The following is a 16,633-nucleotide window of genomic DNA, read 5'->3' on the forward strand; positions in this document are numbered from 1 at the left end:
ATAATATTAAAATCTTAATCTTATAAGCTGTTGAGGATTGGATTGAGTTGGAGTAGTTATCAAGTCCCATCAGTTTAGAATTAAATGCAATTTTAGTGATTAGATTTATTTTTTCTGCTAGTCCCCATTCTGTAGATTCGAACTCACCGATTAGATTTATTTATTTTTTTTAAAATTAATGATATATATATATATATACATATATACGAGCGGGTTCGGGTATGGACCATATTACCCCTTTCCATTCCAACACCATACTGTCCCTTGCCTAGCCTGCACGCCACCTGGAAATCCACGCTCCATTGGGAACAGGGCACCGCAGCACCAAGACAAATTGGGACCACGCGGCCACACCAAGTTTTGGATGTGTGTCTCTTACAGATGACATGGTAAGTAAGGATTGCCTTAAATAATGTTGATCAGTGTGACATCATTTCTACGAATGTTGCTTGGAATATTTGGAAGATTACATAAATTAATGCCCATCTGTTTAATTTTCCACAATTTTGTAAGAATTTGTAACATGAATTTGATTATTTAAATAAACCAATAAAAATAAAACCTGGGTTTTCCATCTAAAGGGGGAAAAGAAAAGAAATTGCAAACTATATAAATATAACCATCCTTTTCCCCTTGGAGAAATGATGATGAATATATATATTTTCCAACATGAATGAAAGTGTAAAACTATGAAAATTACAACATGGAATTAAACATTACACAAACATCACACACCTATTGATGCCCAATTCAGACTTATTTTTCTTTTAATTATTCCGTCACCTCCATGACAAAATGGTTTGTGGTAAAGAAAAGTTTATCTGGAAGAAGTGGAAACGCTTTGACGATGACCCCTGTAAAAAGCAATTAGTTCATCTCTTGGAGGCAGTGTTTCCTTGACAACATCATGGTTCACAAATTCATGAATCCATTGGTATAGCCTGGGATATTTCTCTTCAGTCAACAGCTCCACCCCTGCAGCTTCTAGCATACATGGTACCCAATAGGCAATGATGTTGCCAACAATATCCACAAATCCAATGGTCTCTCCCCCAAAAAACTTGTTGTCTTTTAGCTCATTTTCCAGTGTTTTTAGAAGCTCTTTTAATTCTTCCTTTACCTTGTCAGGTTCCTCACGCCCCCAGAAGACTTTTCGTAGTGTAGGGAAGCACTTAAAAAACCAAAAAAAAAAATATATATATATATATATATGTTATTTTATTAAACCGATAATAGTAGTTAAATTAATATTCATTACAAAATAATCATGGTTGTAATCTAATAACAAAATCACTACTTGATAAAGATTTAGAATTCTTTTTTTTTTTTTTTTTTTTGGTTAATTGATAAAGATTTAGAATTCGAAACAGCTTTTTCAATATCAAATGATAACAATGTGATTACGAGTAATATAACATTTAATCAAAGAAATGAAGTAAAGGGATAAAAATTTGAAAATATATATGTATATATATTTACCTTCTCATCGATGAATCTAGCCCAAAACCGTGCCTGAGCTCTATCATAAGGATCTTTAGGCAAGATTAATGGAGAGTTATTCCAGGTCTCATCGATGTATTCAAGAATGACTTGAGACTCTGCTATTGCATTTCCATTATGTAAGAAAGCAGGGACTTTTTTATGAACAGGGTTATATTTGAGAAGCAAAGGACTTTTGTTTGAAAGATCTTCTTCAAAGAATTCATAATCTACACCTTTGAGTTTCAGAGCAATCTCTACTCTGCCACTAAAAGGGCTTCTTTGAACGCCAAACACCTTCACTACCTCAGCCATTTTTCACACTTTTTGCTTTGATTAATATTAATCTTCGGTCTTTGTTTTTTTTGGGGCTTTTTTGTGTTTTCTTTTGACTCTTATGTAGAGCTCAATTTCTTTGCCGTCAAGTCTCTGCATGCGTCATCAAATACGTATTATTGGCTAATCTGTTCCTTTGTAGACTCGAGTGGGTCCCCGACTCCCAGTCTTCTTTTTTATTTTTCTTTCTTTTTCTGACAAAGATTTTTTTTTTTTTTTTTAATAGGGAGTAATGTTGAATTTATCTTACAAAGTGGTAATTGTTTAATAATTATAATTTTTTTTTAAATAATGTTTAACAATAATAAATGTTGTCTTGCCAATAGTCCCTGCTTAATCTTCTCACTGCTTGGAACAAAATTTCTGAATTTCCTTCCCCAAAAAAAAAAAAAAAAATTGTGTTGAATTGGAATTCTTTTTTTTTTAAACTATAATCTTCCAACAACTTTACTTAATTTTTGATAATTAAAATTTCTATGGAACTGGCAAGATTTATATATTCATTTCGGTTTTTTGTTTTTTTTGTTATTTATAAAAAAAGGTTGCCTTTTAAAGGAGACAACCCAAGTGAAGAATTCAAATTCCCCTTCTCAAGATTAAAAAATATTTATCTTATACAAATCGTTTTATTTTAATTTATCTTCTTGCTCTTCGGTGATTGATGGCCGCAAATTATATATATAAAAAAAATTCTGAAGGTCAAAAGAGGGCATTATTTTGGTCGTCTCTGACAGGCATTATCTGCACGTCCATATCATATCCATTTATTTTGTCCGTTTGGTAGACTCTACAGCTACCCAGTCGACGACCAATCTATACCTTTGCAGTGAAGTGGAGCACGCATTTCCAACGTATTAAATATTTCTCAAATATATCTATTATTCAAAAAATAAAAATCAAATATGCCAAAAAAAATGACTAACCCATTAAATACTTCATTTTCACCCCCCCAAAAAAAAAAAATAAATAAAAAATACCTGCTTGTCCGATACTCGGTTTTCTTTTCTTTCCAGAAATCAGTTATTTTCTTATATGTTATTATTCTTTTAAAATATTGAATTAAAATTTTTTTTTAATCATTTACAACATCTAATCATATACATTAGTAATTAATTAATATATTATTTAATATTAAAAATTTAAACTCTGTATTTTTTAATCAGAAGAAATAATAATTTTTATATGTTTTAAAGACAATCTAATAAGATATTTTCACATGCAATATAATCCAATTTCAAATTTTCACCTTCATATTAAAATAAAAATAAAAAATAAAAAATAATGGTTTTGTCACAAGTTAATTCCATATATCAAGTCAATTACTGTATATTAAAAATCAATTTTATGAATTTCCCCTTGTCTTTGAGTTCATTTTTCACAATATCTACCAATCCCATCGTCTCTTCCCCCAAAAACTTCTTGTCTTTGAGTTCATTTTCTAGTGTCTTTAGATGCTCTTTTGCTTCTTCCTTAGCCTTTTCATGGTCCTCACATCCCATGCAGCTCTTTCCACATTGCAGCCAAGCACTAAAAAGCAAGAAAACTGTATTGAAATTTAGTTCATAAAACATATAAAATGAAAAATTATACTGTATAGAGTGCTATTTATTTTTCTATTCCATTAGTGGTTTTGTAAGACTCTGCCCCTTAAAATGGTCATTTTAGTGACAAACATCTAGGTAAAATCGTATCATATCATTTTTCTTTTCAATATTTAAAAAGAAAAGATTTGAACCCAGATTATTGGTTAAAGAAATATAATTTTTACCGTTGAATTATCCCACAGGACAATCAAATACCTCTTTAATCTCATACAAACCCAAGGTTTCAAAGCCCTATTTTCCTGTATAAAATAATAATAATAATTGGCAATACAATTATGGTTAGATATAACATTTAATTAAAAAAAAATGAACTAAGAGAAACAACCTAATTAAATTTGATAAGGAACTAAAAGAAAAAAAGAAAATATTTTTTTAACTTGTCATCGATGAACCTGCCCAAAAAAAATCCCTGGGCTGTGTCAAAAGGGTCTTTAGGCAAGATTGGAGAGTTACTCCGAGTCTCATCAACGTATTTAAGAATGACTTTTAAGCCAAAAATAAAAAAATTAAAAATTAAAAAAAATTAAAAAAAAATACAAAACAAAACCAAAAAAAAAATGTATTCAAGAATGACTGGGACTCTGCAATTGTATTTCCATTGTGTAAGAAAGCAGAGACTTTTTTTATGAACAGGGTTGTAGTTGAGAGGTAAAGAACTTTTGTTTGAAAGGTTTTCTTCAAAGTACTCATAATTTACACATCATTGAGTTGTAGAGCAATTTCTACTCTACGACTGAAAGGGCTACCCCAAAAGCCAAACATCTTCACTTCCTCAGCCATTTTTTGCACTTTGGGTATTATTAATCTTTGGTTTTGTATTTTGCCTCATGTTTTCTTTGATATGATATAGAGCTTTATTTATTTTATTTTTTATTTTTTGCTTAAAGATATAGAGCTTTAATTTCTTAGCCATCTAAGTCTCAGCATTGGTCATCATATACGTAAGATCTAGGGGCAGAACCAGGATTTTGAATGAGTGGGGACAATTTTTCTTTTCTTTTTTTTGTTCTCCCTTCTTTTTTTTTTATTTATTTTTAATCTATAAATGACAAATTCTAAAGTAAAATTTGTAAAAACTATTAAATGTATAATAAAAATTAGCATAGCTACTTATTGTTAGCTAATTTTATTAAATATTACGATTAAACATTTTATATTAGATAATAAAAAATTTTCAACTTAATTGTTAAGTATAATTACTTTGTAAATAGATGATAAGTCGTAAGACTTTAAAAAATATTCAATCTTGTTTTAAAAAAATAAATTAAAGATAAACTATAACATTATAACATCCAATAAACTGTTGAATTATGTTCAGTTTAAAATAATTTTACATATTTTTATCCATGATTACAGTTTCCATATAAACCGACTTATTTATTATATATAATTTTATTTTGTTGGCTTTAATTTAATATTTCAAATGAAAATAAAAAAAAATAACTGGCTTAATTGCAACGTTTATCTAAACATATTGGTGTTTTCTTCACGAAAAAAAAAATTAAAGTTAAATTGAAACTTCTGTAAAAAAATATAAGATTTATTTTGTGACTATCCCTAATAAAATTTGTTAACCATCTCAAATATTTGATAAAACTAAAGACAAGTGAACGTCTAATATTGCTAAATTAATACCAAAATTAAAAAACTGCAGAGCCTATTGCCTAGTGGGGCATTATCATTCCCATTCCATTTCGCCATTTAATTATTCAAAAATTTTAATTTAAAAAATATTAAATTTTTAAAAATAATATTTTGAAACTTAATACCTCAATTAATTAACAGGAAATCCCTGTAGAGGGGCACCGCAGGTCCAAGCCAAGTCGGGCGACATAGCCATCCCAAGTTTGGATGTGTCTCTTATTTTTTGATGGATGTCTCTCTTAGATTACATGGTGGGTAAGGATTGCATGAAATAGGTTTCATCAATGTGCTCATTATTTCTATGAATGTTACTTAGAATATTTGGAAGATTACAAAATTAATGCCCATTTGTTTAATTGTTCACAATTTTGTAAGAATTTGTAACATGAATTTAATCATTTAAATAATGAATAAGAAACACCTGGGGTTTTCCATCTTAGGCGGAAAAGAAATAGAAATTTTGCTATATGAATATAACTATTTTTTTTTTTTTTTCCCTTTGGGAAAATGATAAAAGGAAAATTGAAATTTCAGCAAATATTATCGATCGACTGGTATCATAAGGGTTTCTAGGTAAGATTAATGGAGAGTTATTCCTGGTCTTATTAATGTTTTCAAGAATGACTTGAGATTCTGCTATTGCATTTCATGGTGCCATTTTTTATGATCAGGGTTGTAGCTGAGAAGCAAAGAACTTTTGTTTGAAAGGTCTTCTTTTAAAATATTCATAATATATACACCTTGCGTTTCAAAGCAATTTTTACTCTGCCACTAAAAGGGCTTAACCAAGTGCCAAACACCTTCACTTCCTCAGCCATTTTCACACTATGGGTATTATTAACCTTTGGTCTTGTATTTTGCTCTGTTTTTTCTTTGATATTATATAGGGCTTTAATTTCTTAGACATCAAGTTTTTGCATCTGTAATCATATATGTAGTATGGGCTAATCTGTTCATATGTAGACTCGGTGAGTACGAGTCTTCCAGTGACTTGTTAGACCTCAATGAGTTGAATTTATCTTACAAAGTTCTAATTTAAACAATTTTAAATAGATACTTTCTGCTTAGTCTTGACATTGCTAATATATATATATTATATTATTTCAAATCGTTGAATAATGGGAAATTTTTTTACTCAAATCTTTTTACCACTACTTAATTTTGGATACATAAACTTACTCTATAATCGGCATGCTTTATATATCCACTTTAGTTCTTTTTTTTTTTTTTCCTTTTTTTTTTTTTTTTTGGAGATTTATTCATTTTAGTTTTTTATAAAATAAATAACTTTATAGAGGTCAACGAGGGCATTGTTTTACCTGTGTTTTCTCTCGCAGGTATTATCTGCACGTCCAAATCCTCTCCCTTCAATGGGTCTATTTTATCCTTTTGGAGGACTCTCGAGCAACTGACCAACTCATCAAAAACTGCATGTATAACACATATCAATATCGGCTTAGCAAAGCATATATACAAAGGTCGTTGTCCCAAAAAAATAAATAAAAAAAAATGTATTACAAAGATCGGATGATAATTTCAATAACTTGCTTGTTCTATCTCGGTTTTCTTCCAGGAAACCAAATTGTATAAAGAAGAAAATTACCATTTTCTTAAATATTATTATTATTTTATTTATATTAAATAGGAGATTCACACTCTGCATTTTTTTTTAGGGAGGAAATAATGGTTTTTATATGCTCTTGATGACAACCGAGTGGCTTTGCCACTAGTTATGATCCAATTTCAAATCTCAACCTCCAGAAGAAGAGAAGAGAAGGGGAAAAGAAGAAGAAGATGTGGTTTTGTCACTTGACAGTTTCCATGAAAACTTTTGGCATATCATTAACATAATGTATTATTATTGTGACAAAAAACATGCATGTCAATCTAGACTTGCTTTTGTGACAAAAAATTTTGTAAATTTTCGCCATGAATATATATGATTGTGCTTTTATATATAACTTGAGCATCCATCTTTATACCATTTTATTGTAAAAGCTATGGTACTGTTCTATAGGAGGCACATTTTCCATGAAGAATGGAGAGGTTGCAGTCAATGGGCTAGCTAAAGAAGTTGCCAAGCAAAAATATCCACCAGCCCAATAGTCTCACTGCTCCAGCAAGCTTTCCCTAGGTAAGCAAAACTTTAGTTTAATTAGTAAATACAAAGATATTAAAAGCATGTAACTTCTTAGCATATGACATAAAAATGCAATCATTGGTGTAATCCTCTAAAGCTAGGATCATTCTAATTTCCAACCCATACTTAGAAGAATGTTTTTCAGTTAATATAATCACCAAACACCTAAATATTTTAATAATGTCATTGGACCCAAGATTACTTTTTGTATAGCTAACATGCTTAAGTATTATTTCAAAAAATAAAAATAAAAATAAAAATAACAATACCTTCTCTAATATTTTCTCATGAATTGAGTATACAGGGACCTTGTTGTGAAGTGGATATTGTATTTGAGAAGCAAAGGAAAGGAGTGTTGTTTGTTATGGATGGGTCTTCTTCAAAATATTCATAGCCAATACCTTTCAGTTTCAGAGAGCAATCTCTTCTATGTGACTAAAAGGTCCCACACAACCTTTCTTTTTCCTTTTTTTTTGGTAAAAAAGGTCCCACACTGCTTGCTTAGCCATCAAGCCTCTTTACCTGTAATAGATGCTCATTCTTGTTTTCTCTTAATTATAGTTTGCATTTATATATACATATTTTTAATAAATTTAGTTCACTTCACTAATATGTTGGTTTTTAATTGCTTATTTATTTTTTATTCAATTATATATTTTTATATGTCTTCATATATATATATATATATATATATATACACACACACATTTATTACTTCAATGGGGTCAAGTAGTAAACTCTTCGTTTGATTTTATATTGTTTGCATTGACAAATTATAAAAAAGAAAAAGAAATATGTAAATCCAACATAATTTGTAGACAATGATTGTGAATTGTATGTGACATCCCATTCGGGGTCTCTCTCTCCATGGGAAATTTGAAAATGAGGGAGATGGATATGAATAGTAAAAATTTACATTAAATGATTTACTAAATCATTTATATCACTTTCAATTATCATATGTATGAAAATTTAATAATATAAAACATATAGATGATTTGTTGTACCACATAATTTATACAATGTTTTTGTTTATTCATGAAATTTGAATATAACTTTTTTTCATGAGCTAGTACGCATAGACAAGGTATAAATATAAAAGCTATATATATATATATATATAGAAAAAGAAAAGAGTGTGAACAAGTTTGAAACAAAGGTGAAGCGCCATATCTTTTACTAGTATCACACAAAGGGGCTGAGAGACTGAAATTAAATAAAAAGCAAATGCAATCAATAGTTTCAATTTTTGGTTTGAATAACTTTCCCTCTACGGTTTTTCAAATTAGCGGTCAACATCAAACAAGCCGTTGAGAGGAGCCTTTCTATTTATGCAATTTGTTTTCAGTTAGAACAACCTGCACTATCTCACAAAAAGTAAAGAAAAAAATTTTTAGAAAATTAATTGGAATTAAAACAATCATATAAAAGCCTTCCAGGGAAAGTCACAAAAAAAAAAGAGTGGCCATTGGTAGTAGATGTTGAACATTTATTATTATTCATTACGTAGATGTTAGGTGAGACACCAACTGCAACTTTTTTTTTTTTTTATGATATGGTTTTTATTTATTAATTTGTTAATTAATTTTATAAGCTATGATATGGAAGTGAGGTGAGTTTTCTATTTAAATATTAAAATTTTGGTGCAATTATAATTGCTGCAATCAAAGTATGTGTCTTATAAAAAACCAATTTTTTTTTATTTTTTTTTTAAGATTAAACAAAAACCAAATGGGTTTTAGTTGTATCACAAAATAGATTGAGAATTAATGGGAAAAGCAGAGTTGGAATTTTCCTTTGTTTTGTAGACAAAAAGTACAAGTTTTGAATTTTAAAATCCTATTAAGAGGGATTAAGATCTACCATCTTTATGCGTCTTCATAAAACTGCCATGAGGAATGAAAGGGTCGCTGAACAACAACTTGTAAACCCTTTTCTTTTTCCTTTTTTTTTTTTTTTTGAATAAAAAAGTACAATAGCATCATGCCAAATATAAGAACAAAATAAAAAAGAGAGTAGCACTGTCTCCTTAAATCCTATCTCTTTTTTTATGGGTATAGTATTCGAGGATTATTAAAAAACAAAATAAAAAAAATACATAGTGGCTAAAAAGTCTTAAAACTTATAAAAATTCTTTATTGAAATTCTCTAAATCGTAATTCAACATCATCTTTCTCTCTAAATCATGATACAAAGAAAGTACTAATTTATTTATCTCGATAAACATAGAATATTGTGGTGCAGAAAGGAAGAAGAGAAGGATATAGTATTAAACAATGAATCTTATGAAACAATTGTTTCTGTTATATTTAAAATTTCTCATGTAAGTTCTTCAACTAAAAAAATTAAATTAGTCTCTTTGTTTTTTTTGTTATTTTAATTTTGTGGATAAAAGATGGGAATGGTTTTACTGAAGGCCGGGCCTACCATTCAATCACCAGATCGCCCTGCTGTTGTTGTTTGGTTTCCTTACTCGAAGACAAAACATCCTTTTAGTTTTGGGTTATCCTTTTATCAAACTAAGGTTGCTCAGAGCCAACCAATATCCCTCCTACCTTGTCCTTCTTATTCCTTCTTCATGTAACTAAATTATTTTTTTGTAATCTTTTGGGACCTAGAGAATCTTAAATTAATGTGTCAAAAAATAAAAATAAAACCAATAATAGGTAGAGAAATCACTTGCAATACTACTAACATGCCTTTTTTATTTTCTATTTTATTTTATATTGAGTTCAAGATTCAAACTTGGTTGTTTCAAAATATAGTGTGACTGTTTCCAATTATTCAAACTAACATACCATTCTTTTTCTTTTTCTTTTTTAAAAAAACTTACAAATGCAGGAAAAGGAGGAAAGAAAAAAAAAAAGGGCAATTTACTAACCAGTACCCACTTGGGTATTTTCATATTTAGTCTTTTTTTTTTTTTTTGGTTGTCCTATAAGATACGTTGCTTTTATTTTACTTTAGATAAAGATGAATTGCATGAATAAGAAGCATGACAGACAAAGTGGAGCGGATATAAACAATAAAGGTGAAGGACATTGTAAACCATGTAAAATTGGTCAATGTAAAGTTGTATGACCCCAAAAAAAAATTCCAAGATAACAAAATTATATCATGGTATTGGCCAACAAGGGTAAGAGAAAAATTTCAGAAAAAAATATAAATCTTCTTTTATATTTTAACTTTTAATTAGCACCAAACTCAGTTATACAAGTAGTTAGAAAAATATGATTAAGAGATAAATTGGTAGACATCATTTGCATATCCGTCGCTTACACGATTCCCATAATCCTTTTTTATTATTACTATAATTTTTTTAAAACAAGTTCAAATATTTTATGCACTTTATCATTTAGAACCATTGTTTAAGCAACTGAAAAGCAATGCTACAGAGAGAGAGAGAGAGCGCAAAGTCACTTGCTTTGGCTGTTTACCGTCAGCTTAATATCAAAGAATCGGTAAGCCTGAGAACAGAACAGGCTCCTCATTCATGTGTTTGAGCAAGCTTTAGTAATCATTATAAAGCTTCATATAATCCTATTATTCATATTTCACGAATTTATTAAAAGCTCCTTTTTTTTTCTCTTTTTTTTTTTCCTTATAATACCCACCATTTTTCTTTTGCTATTTTTATATAACCTTCATTGTCAGACATGGTGGTGACCTTATGGACAGAGCTTTCACCCACCAAGAGGAAAGAGAAGTAACCCAACTACAAAATCAAAAGCTAAAGAGTTGTCTTCCATTGGTGAGTCTAAGAGGCTGCTATTATCCAAACCCATTTTCTGTTTTCGGTTTCTGCGTTTCAAAATATCTTCGGAACTTGCACTTCAAAGCTCGACTCTCAAACGGTTGTTGCTTGAGAAAGCTTCAGTATAATGGTATGGTGGTGAACAACTCTACTTTTTGTGCTTCGCCTGGTTTCATTATTGAAGGAAGGAAAGCTGCAATGGAGGATTCGAGGGAGAAGAATGTGGTTATAGAAGAGAAAAATGATGGTCGGTTTGGTGATAATGAAGGTAAAGTTGAGACATTTGCGGATTTGATTGAGGAAAAGGGTCGGGAAAGCAGTTCAAGCTCTGAATTTTTGGCATCTGAGACTACAGGACAAGAGGAACAGAGTCATAGTAGCTCTGAGGAATCATCTTCTCCACCTTCCATGGGTTGGCCTATTAAGAATGCTAAGGAAACAGATTGCTCCAGCCAAAATGGTACTGAAATGAAAGAGAAAACCCGTTTGGATAATAGGAAATTGGAGAAACAAGGTTCGGCAATTTCAGGTATTAATTTCTCTTTCCCTCCATACATTCTCATAACATATTAAGAAAATTCTGTTTGTTAACTTGATCTTGTTTATGGGGTTTCCTAGAGATTGAAATGATGAAGGAAAGGTTTGCAAAATTGTTGCTTGGAGAAGATATGTCTGGCTGTGGAAATGGGGTTTGTACAGCATTAGCTATATCAAATGCGATTACTAATCTGTGTGGTATGTGAATCTGTATTTCTATGTATGTCTTTTCATACTCTAGTTTAATTTGTTTTCTGAAAATTTGCTAATGATATAATTATGTTGGATATTCTTGTCTTTTTCTTTTTTTGCTCTGTTCAATTCTGTAGCTACCCTATTTGGGCAACTTTGGAGACTAGAACCTTTACCTGTAGAGAAGAAATTGATGTGGAGAAGAGAGATGGAATGGTTTCTCTGTGTTAGTGATCACATCGTCGAGTTAATTCCTACTTGGCAAACATTTCCGGATGGAAGCAAACTCGAGGTATAATCTGATTTTGGTATAGATAGTTGGAGCTTAATGATAGGTATCGTAAAGTATTCATGGTAAAAAGTTCTTGTGTTTTTCTTCCTTTTGGCTGCAGTATAGATCATTAATCTGTTTTTTATTTCAAATCTAGGATAACCGAGTTTACATGTGTCCTTAATACTAGAAAAGTAACCGCAAAATATAGGCCAACTAAGAGAGTAGAAGTTATTATCTGGTGTTTATGTGAAAAATTATGTCCATTAGGAAGAAAGTATGGTGTTTGGTTTAAACTGAATGGTGAGAAATGTGTTTCCTACCTCAATTACTTGGGAATGAGGTTTAGTTGAGTCTTACCTTTATGTATTTTTTAAACATGCGTTCAATGTTAATTTTTCTTCCCATCTATGTTAGGTCATGACTTGCAGACCCCGCTCAGATCTCTATGTTAATCTCCCAGCATTGCGTAAATTGGATAACATGCTGCTTGTAAGATTCTCTATCACTTGTTACATTGTGAAATTGCGTTTAGGCATCTAAGAGATCATTTTGATTCAGGATGTATTAACCAATTCATGCAGGAAATTTTAGATGCATTTGAGAATACAGAGTTCTGGTATGTTGACCAAGGGATTCTCGCCCCGGATGCTGATGGATCATCATCTTTCAGAAGAGCACTTCAACGCCAAGAGGAAAAATGGTGGCTGCCTGTGCCCCGAGTTCCACCCTGTGGTCTTCACGAAAGTACAAGAAAGCAATTGCAGCACAAGCGCGATAGCACGAATCAAATATTGAAAGCTGCCATGGCAATCAATGGTATTGCCTTAGCTGATATGGAAGTCCCTGAATCATATCTTGAAGCTCTTCCAAAGGTATTAAAATACTTTTAAAGATTTCTAGTTTTGCAAGGTATTTTGGCTGTTAAAATTGGTCATCTGACTTGGTTTCAGAATGGAAAAGCCAGCTTGGGAGATTTCATTTATCGGTATATCACATCAGATCAATTTTATCCTGAATTTCTGTTGGACAGTCTTGATTTATCTTCTGAACATCAAGCCATAGAAATTGCCAACCGAGTGGAGGCTGCAATGTATGTATGGCGCAGAAGAGTCAGCTCAAAACCTGCCGGCAACACAATCAGGTCCAGTTCAAGGACATCGTGGGAAATGGTCAAGGAGCTGATGATTGATGCTGAGAAAAGGGAATTACTAGCAGAAAGAGCAGAAAGTCTTCTGCTTTGCTTGAAGCAACGCTTCCCTGGTCTTCCACAGACAACCTTAGACATGAGCAAAATCCAGTACAATAAGGTACGGACTTCTATCCAGTGATAACTTCATTCTTAGTATGCTTTTCAGTATAAAATTCTTACATAGTTTATCAAATTGAATCTATTAGGATGTTGGGAAGTCCATTCTGGAGAGCTACTCAAGGGTTTTGGAGAGCCTAGCATTCAATATTGTGGCACGTATTGATGATCTTCTCTATGTGGATGACTTGATAAAGCATTCTGATCAATTCTCCTCCATCTCAAAAGTAGGTGTGATTTCTCACAAAAGTGCCCAAATCGCATACTCACTGCCCATGCCAAGCACTCCTTATAAAACAGCTTTCACTACACCAAACTTTTCGCCTGCTCAGCTAGTTAGCCCTGCAAGAGGAGAAAGATCACCATTTGTCACCAGTGGCAAGATTCCCCAGCGAGGATTAGGCGTGAAAAAGATCTTGACTGATTATCTTAGTATTGATACAAAGGGAAATGATTATCAGAATCCTATTGAGAAACCAGATCCAATATCAAGCACAGTATGTGAACTGTCAGCATGTCAAACAGGATTAGATTCTTTTGTCTGTACAAAAACAGCAAAAAGTCCACCAACTGGGGACTCCATTTCAGTTTCAGAGGAATGAAATCAGGCAATAAATCCTGAGGATGGGCTTCTCGAGATAATACAAAAATTTGCTGATAGAACTGGCTATGCTTATTTGTTCTTTCAACATACATAGGATGAATATTTGAGATTTTGGAAGGTTCATTAGGTTGCTTAGTTTATGTTGTAACGAAATCTTTGTTACAGTAATGAGTTGAGTGGCTCATGTTTTTCATAGACATCCTCAATTTATAGTTTTGAGTTGTCCTGACTGACCCTCAAATGGTGATTGTAAAATGAAAGAACAGAAGTCTGTATTCCTTTGTTCATAAAATCTATGAATGCTATTCATATTTCGTGCGGTCGAGTACTAGAAATGCTTAAGATCAATACACAACCAGTGCTCACATTTTATGCTTCCTCCTTCAAAAGATGTTTAAACAATTGGCTTGCCAAAATAATTCTCTATATGGGTACTTAAGCCTGAAACTTAGGCCAAAAATTTTCTTCTACAAGAATACTGAACCGATGAAGAATAACAAACAAAATTAGTATTTACTAGTGTTGCAGTTAAGGGGTGCTTTAGCTAATATAAAATAGAAAGTGCATTCCAAGAACTGAAATTGGAAGCTGAGGCACACTAATCAATAATCATACCACTAGACTTGAGTTTAAATAAATTTATTATTAACAATAATATTTAATTTTAAGGCCTATAAAGAGAAGAGGTTTCTACAGGTAGATTGTAATGAGGTTTGTGGTAGTTGGCCTAGTATTTGGTTCAGTTTCCACAAAAGTGAAGCTTTATTGGAAGAAGACCTCTACTTTCATGGTTAATTAATGGACTTCTGAAGAATTGAGATAAGGTGGCTGGATAAAAAGCTCTTCAAGTTCATCACTATCAGAAATGGCTACATTTGGAAAGAGCGAGGAAGAGTGACATGGAATTTATATTGGAGGCAAAAGAACACCCTGATTGGCCAAAAGCAACACTGATAATACTCAAAAAAATGTTTTTATACCGAAGTGCTGCATTAAGAAAGTTCTCTGGTGTTCTAGTGCTTGCTCCATTATGGCTTAAGTGGATGAATGGAGAGAGCACCGTTTTTGTGCTAATGTTCGATGTATAAAACCTGTCTTGGAGGGGCAGAAAGTATTCATTGCATTGTCATAAAAATCAGATAAGCTTTTTGTCATTGTGAATTGTGACATACAGAAATGAAGGCTCCAGTGAAGTTCATCGTTGTTCTCAGTTTGCTTTTGGTTGTCACCATAGCTGGAGTTGAAAAGGTTGATGGGGCAACAAGCCCTTGTGGGAAATCCAGTCCAGACAGTGAGGCCATGAAGCTTGCTCCTTGTGCTGAGGCAGCTCAAGATGAAAAAGCTTCTGTTTCGAACAGTTGCTGCCTTCAGGTGAAACGCTTAGGCCAGAATCCAAGCTGTCTCTGTGCTGTTATGCTTTCTAACACTGCCAAAGTTGCCGGAATTAAACCTGAGATTGCCATTACCATTCCTAAGCGCTGCAACATTGCCAACCGTCCCGTTGGTTACAAATGCGGATGTAAGTTTATGTCATTTTCGTGTCGGTTTCATTTTGCCTTTTTCTCTGTCCTTATTTTCTACTAACACATTCACAACATTGCAGCTTACACTTTGCCATGATGATGGGATATGAAGATGACTTACGAAGACCAAGGGGGTATTTCAAGGCTGTTAACTAGTAGACTACTAAATAGGAACTACGACTTTGTACTTTTTAGTCAATATAAGCTAGCAGCTTTGTAAGCCTATCCTTCTTGGAAAATAAAAGTATGCATATCCAATGTTTGGATAGTTATGACCTTTATATTATTTACGTGAGCAGCTACTTCTGCTGATTATTATTCCAAAGCAAAAATAAACTTGGAAATCCAAACCCTTGCTTAGAAGTTGAGTAACCGAAGTTAAAATGCCAGACAATATTGATAATTAAAGGCAAACAATGGTCATAAAAATCAAAATCAGATTGAACTCTGCAAACCTGTGGCTGCAAATTCTCTGTCTAAATCTACTATCTTCTTTAACAACCAGAACTTTTGTTTTTTTGTTTTTTTTTTGTTTTGTTTTGTTTTTGTTTTTCCCTTTTTTGTTTGTTTATAACAACCACAACTTGATAGCCATTGAAAAGCAGTACCCGACCACACATTTAATAAGAGTATCCTACTCGGTAGAGAATTACCTGGACTTGAAAATCTTAAGCTCTGATAAGAAATGGAAAGGAGACAGTTCCCAGACAAAGTGTATGACAGAGAGCCAGACAATGAAATCTATTATTTTGAGGTTGGAAATGAAATTGCACAACCATGTAATATGTGTCAAGGACAAAAAGAGGTTTTGACCTTTAATTTTTTCGTTTTGACCGTTGACTTCAAATTTTTATGTTTGAGAAAGAACTATCCATGTGAGAAAAGATGTCAAAAATAAATTCATGGAACATTTTTCACACTGAAGTGAATAGGATACCAAATAGATGAATCTAAATCTTGAGATCTTCAAGGGATGATTTTGTATCACAGCTCTAAGAAGCATTAAACAATCTGCCTAATGCTTCAAACTATATCAGTATATAGTCACTATATATATAGTCACTATATATATAGTCACTATATATGTATAATAATCTATCTCTGAAACAACTGTCCTCAAGCAAGCTAAGAGTAGAGTGATTTAACAAATAGAAACACCTTTGACATTACGAAGGGTATCAAAGAGGACCAATTGAGGTTCATTAAGATAAATGACCATTAATAAAGTTGTATTGAACTA

At 31.9% G+C, this 16,633-nt stretch overlaps 3 protein-coding genes across 4 annotated transcripts; 2 read left to right on the plus strand and 1 right to left on the minus strand.

The window, feature by feature from the left end:
* Window positions 1-610: 610 nt before the first annotated feature.
* On the minus strand, window positions 611-1,861 carry LOC107430666 (probable glutathione S-transferase). The gene is made up of 2 exons (XM_048463694.2): window positions 1,480-1,861; window positions 611-1,171 (listed from the first exon to the last, which is right to left on the minus strand). Exons 1-2 carry the CDS (start codon window positions 1,792-1,794, stop codon window positions 818-820), a joined length of 669 nt encoding a protein of 222 aa, XP_048319651.2. The 5' UTR covers window positions 1,795-1,861; the 3' UTR covers window positions 611-817.
* An 8,579-nt stretch (window positions 1,862-10,440) lies between these two features.
* Window positions 10,441-14,184, plus strand: LOC107430665 (rop guanine nucleotide exchange factor 7). 2 transcript variants are annotated; one of them, XM_048463494.2, is made up of 8 exons: window positions 10,441-10,664; window positions 10,858-11,486; window positions 11,576-11,692; window positions 11,824-11,978; window positions 12,375-12,449; window positions 12,542-12,832; window positions 12,911-13,267; window positions 13,356-14,184. In XM_048463494.2, the coding sequence occupies exons 2-8, from the start codon at window positions 10,874-10,876 to the stop codon at window positions 13,866-13,868; spliced, it is 2,121 nt and encodes a 706-aa protein (XP_048319451.2). In that variant the 5' UTR covers window positions 10,441-10,664; window positions 10,858-10,873; the 3' UTR covers window positions 13,869-14,184. The 2 variants fall into 2 exon arrangements, with proteins under 2 accessions (XP_048319451.2, XP_048319452.2); XM_048463495.2 differs by having other exon boundaries at window positions 10,445-10,664; window positions 10,882-11,486.
* A 794-nt stretch (window positions 14,185-14,978) lies between these two features.
* LOC107430686 (putative lipid-transfer protein DIR1) lies at window positions 14,979-15,676 on the plus strand. The gene is made up of 2 exons (XM_048463496.2): window positions 14,979-15,389; window positions 15,474-15,676. Exons 1-2 carry the CDS (start codon window positions 15,047-15,049, stop codon window positions 15,488-15,490), a joined length of 360 nt encoding a protein of 119 aa, XP_048319453.2. The 5' UTR covers window positions 14,979-15,046; the 3' UTR covers window positions 15,491-15,676.
* The last annotated feature ends 957 nt before the right edge of the window (window positions 15,677-16,633 follow it).

Source organism: Ziziphus jujuba, chromosome 6 (genome assembly GCF_031755915.1).
Source record: "Ziziphus jujuba cultivar Dongzao chromosome 6, ASM3175591v1".
NCBI lineage: Eukaryota > Viridiplantae > Streptophyta > Magnoliopsida > Rosales > Rhamnaceae > Ziziphus > Ziziphus jujuba.

What these genes read in the sequence shown, in the direction of transcription:
- LOC107430666 (XM_048463694.2), bottom strand. Translation starts at nt 1,794, where the DNA reads ATGGCTGAGGTAGTGAAGGTGTTTGGCGTTCAAAGAAGCCCTTTTAGT. An exon ending in CTAGATTCATCGATGAGAAG is followed by an intron (nt 1,172 to 1,479) that starts GTAAATATATAT and finishes TGGTTTTTTAAG; the next exon opens with TGCTTCCCTACACTACGAAA.
- LOC107430686 (XM_048463496.2), top strand. Translation starts at nt 15,047, where the DNA reads ATGAAGGCTCCAGTGAAGTTCATCGTTGTTCTCAGTTTGCTTTTGGTT.
- LOC107430665 (XM_048463494.2), top strand. Translation starts at nt 10,874, where the DNA reads ATGGACAGAGCTTTCACCCACCAAGAGGAAAGAGAAGTAACCCAACTA. An exon ending in ACAAGGTTCGGCAATTTCAG is followed by an intron (nt 11,487 to 11,575) that starts GTATTAATTTCT and finishes GGGGTTTCCTAG; the next exon opens with AGATTGAAATGATGAAGGAA. An exon ending in ATCTTGAAGCTCTTCCAAAG is followed by an intron (nt 12,833 to 12,910) that starts GTATTAAAATAC and finishes ACTTGGTTTCAG; the next exon opens with AATGGAAAAGCCAGCTTGGG.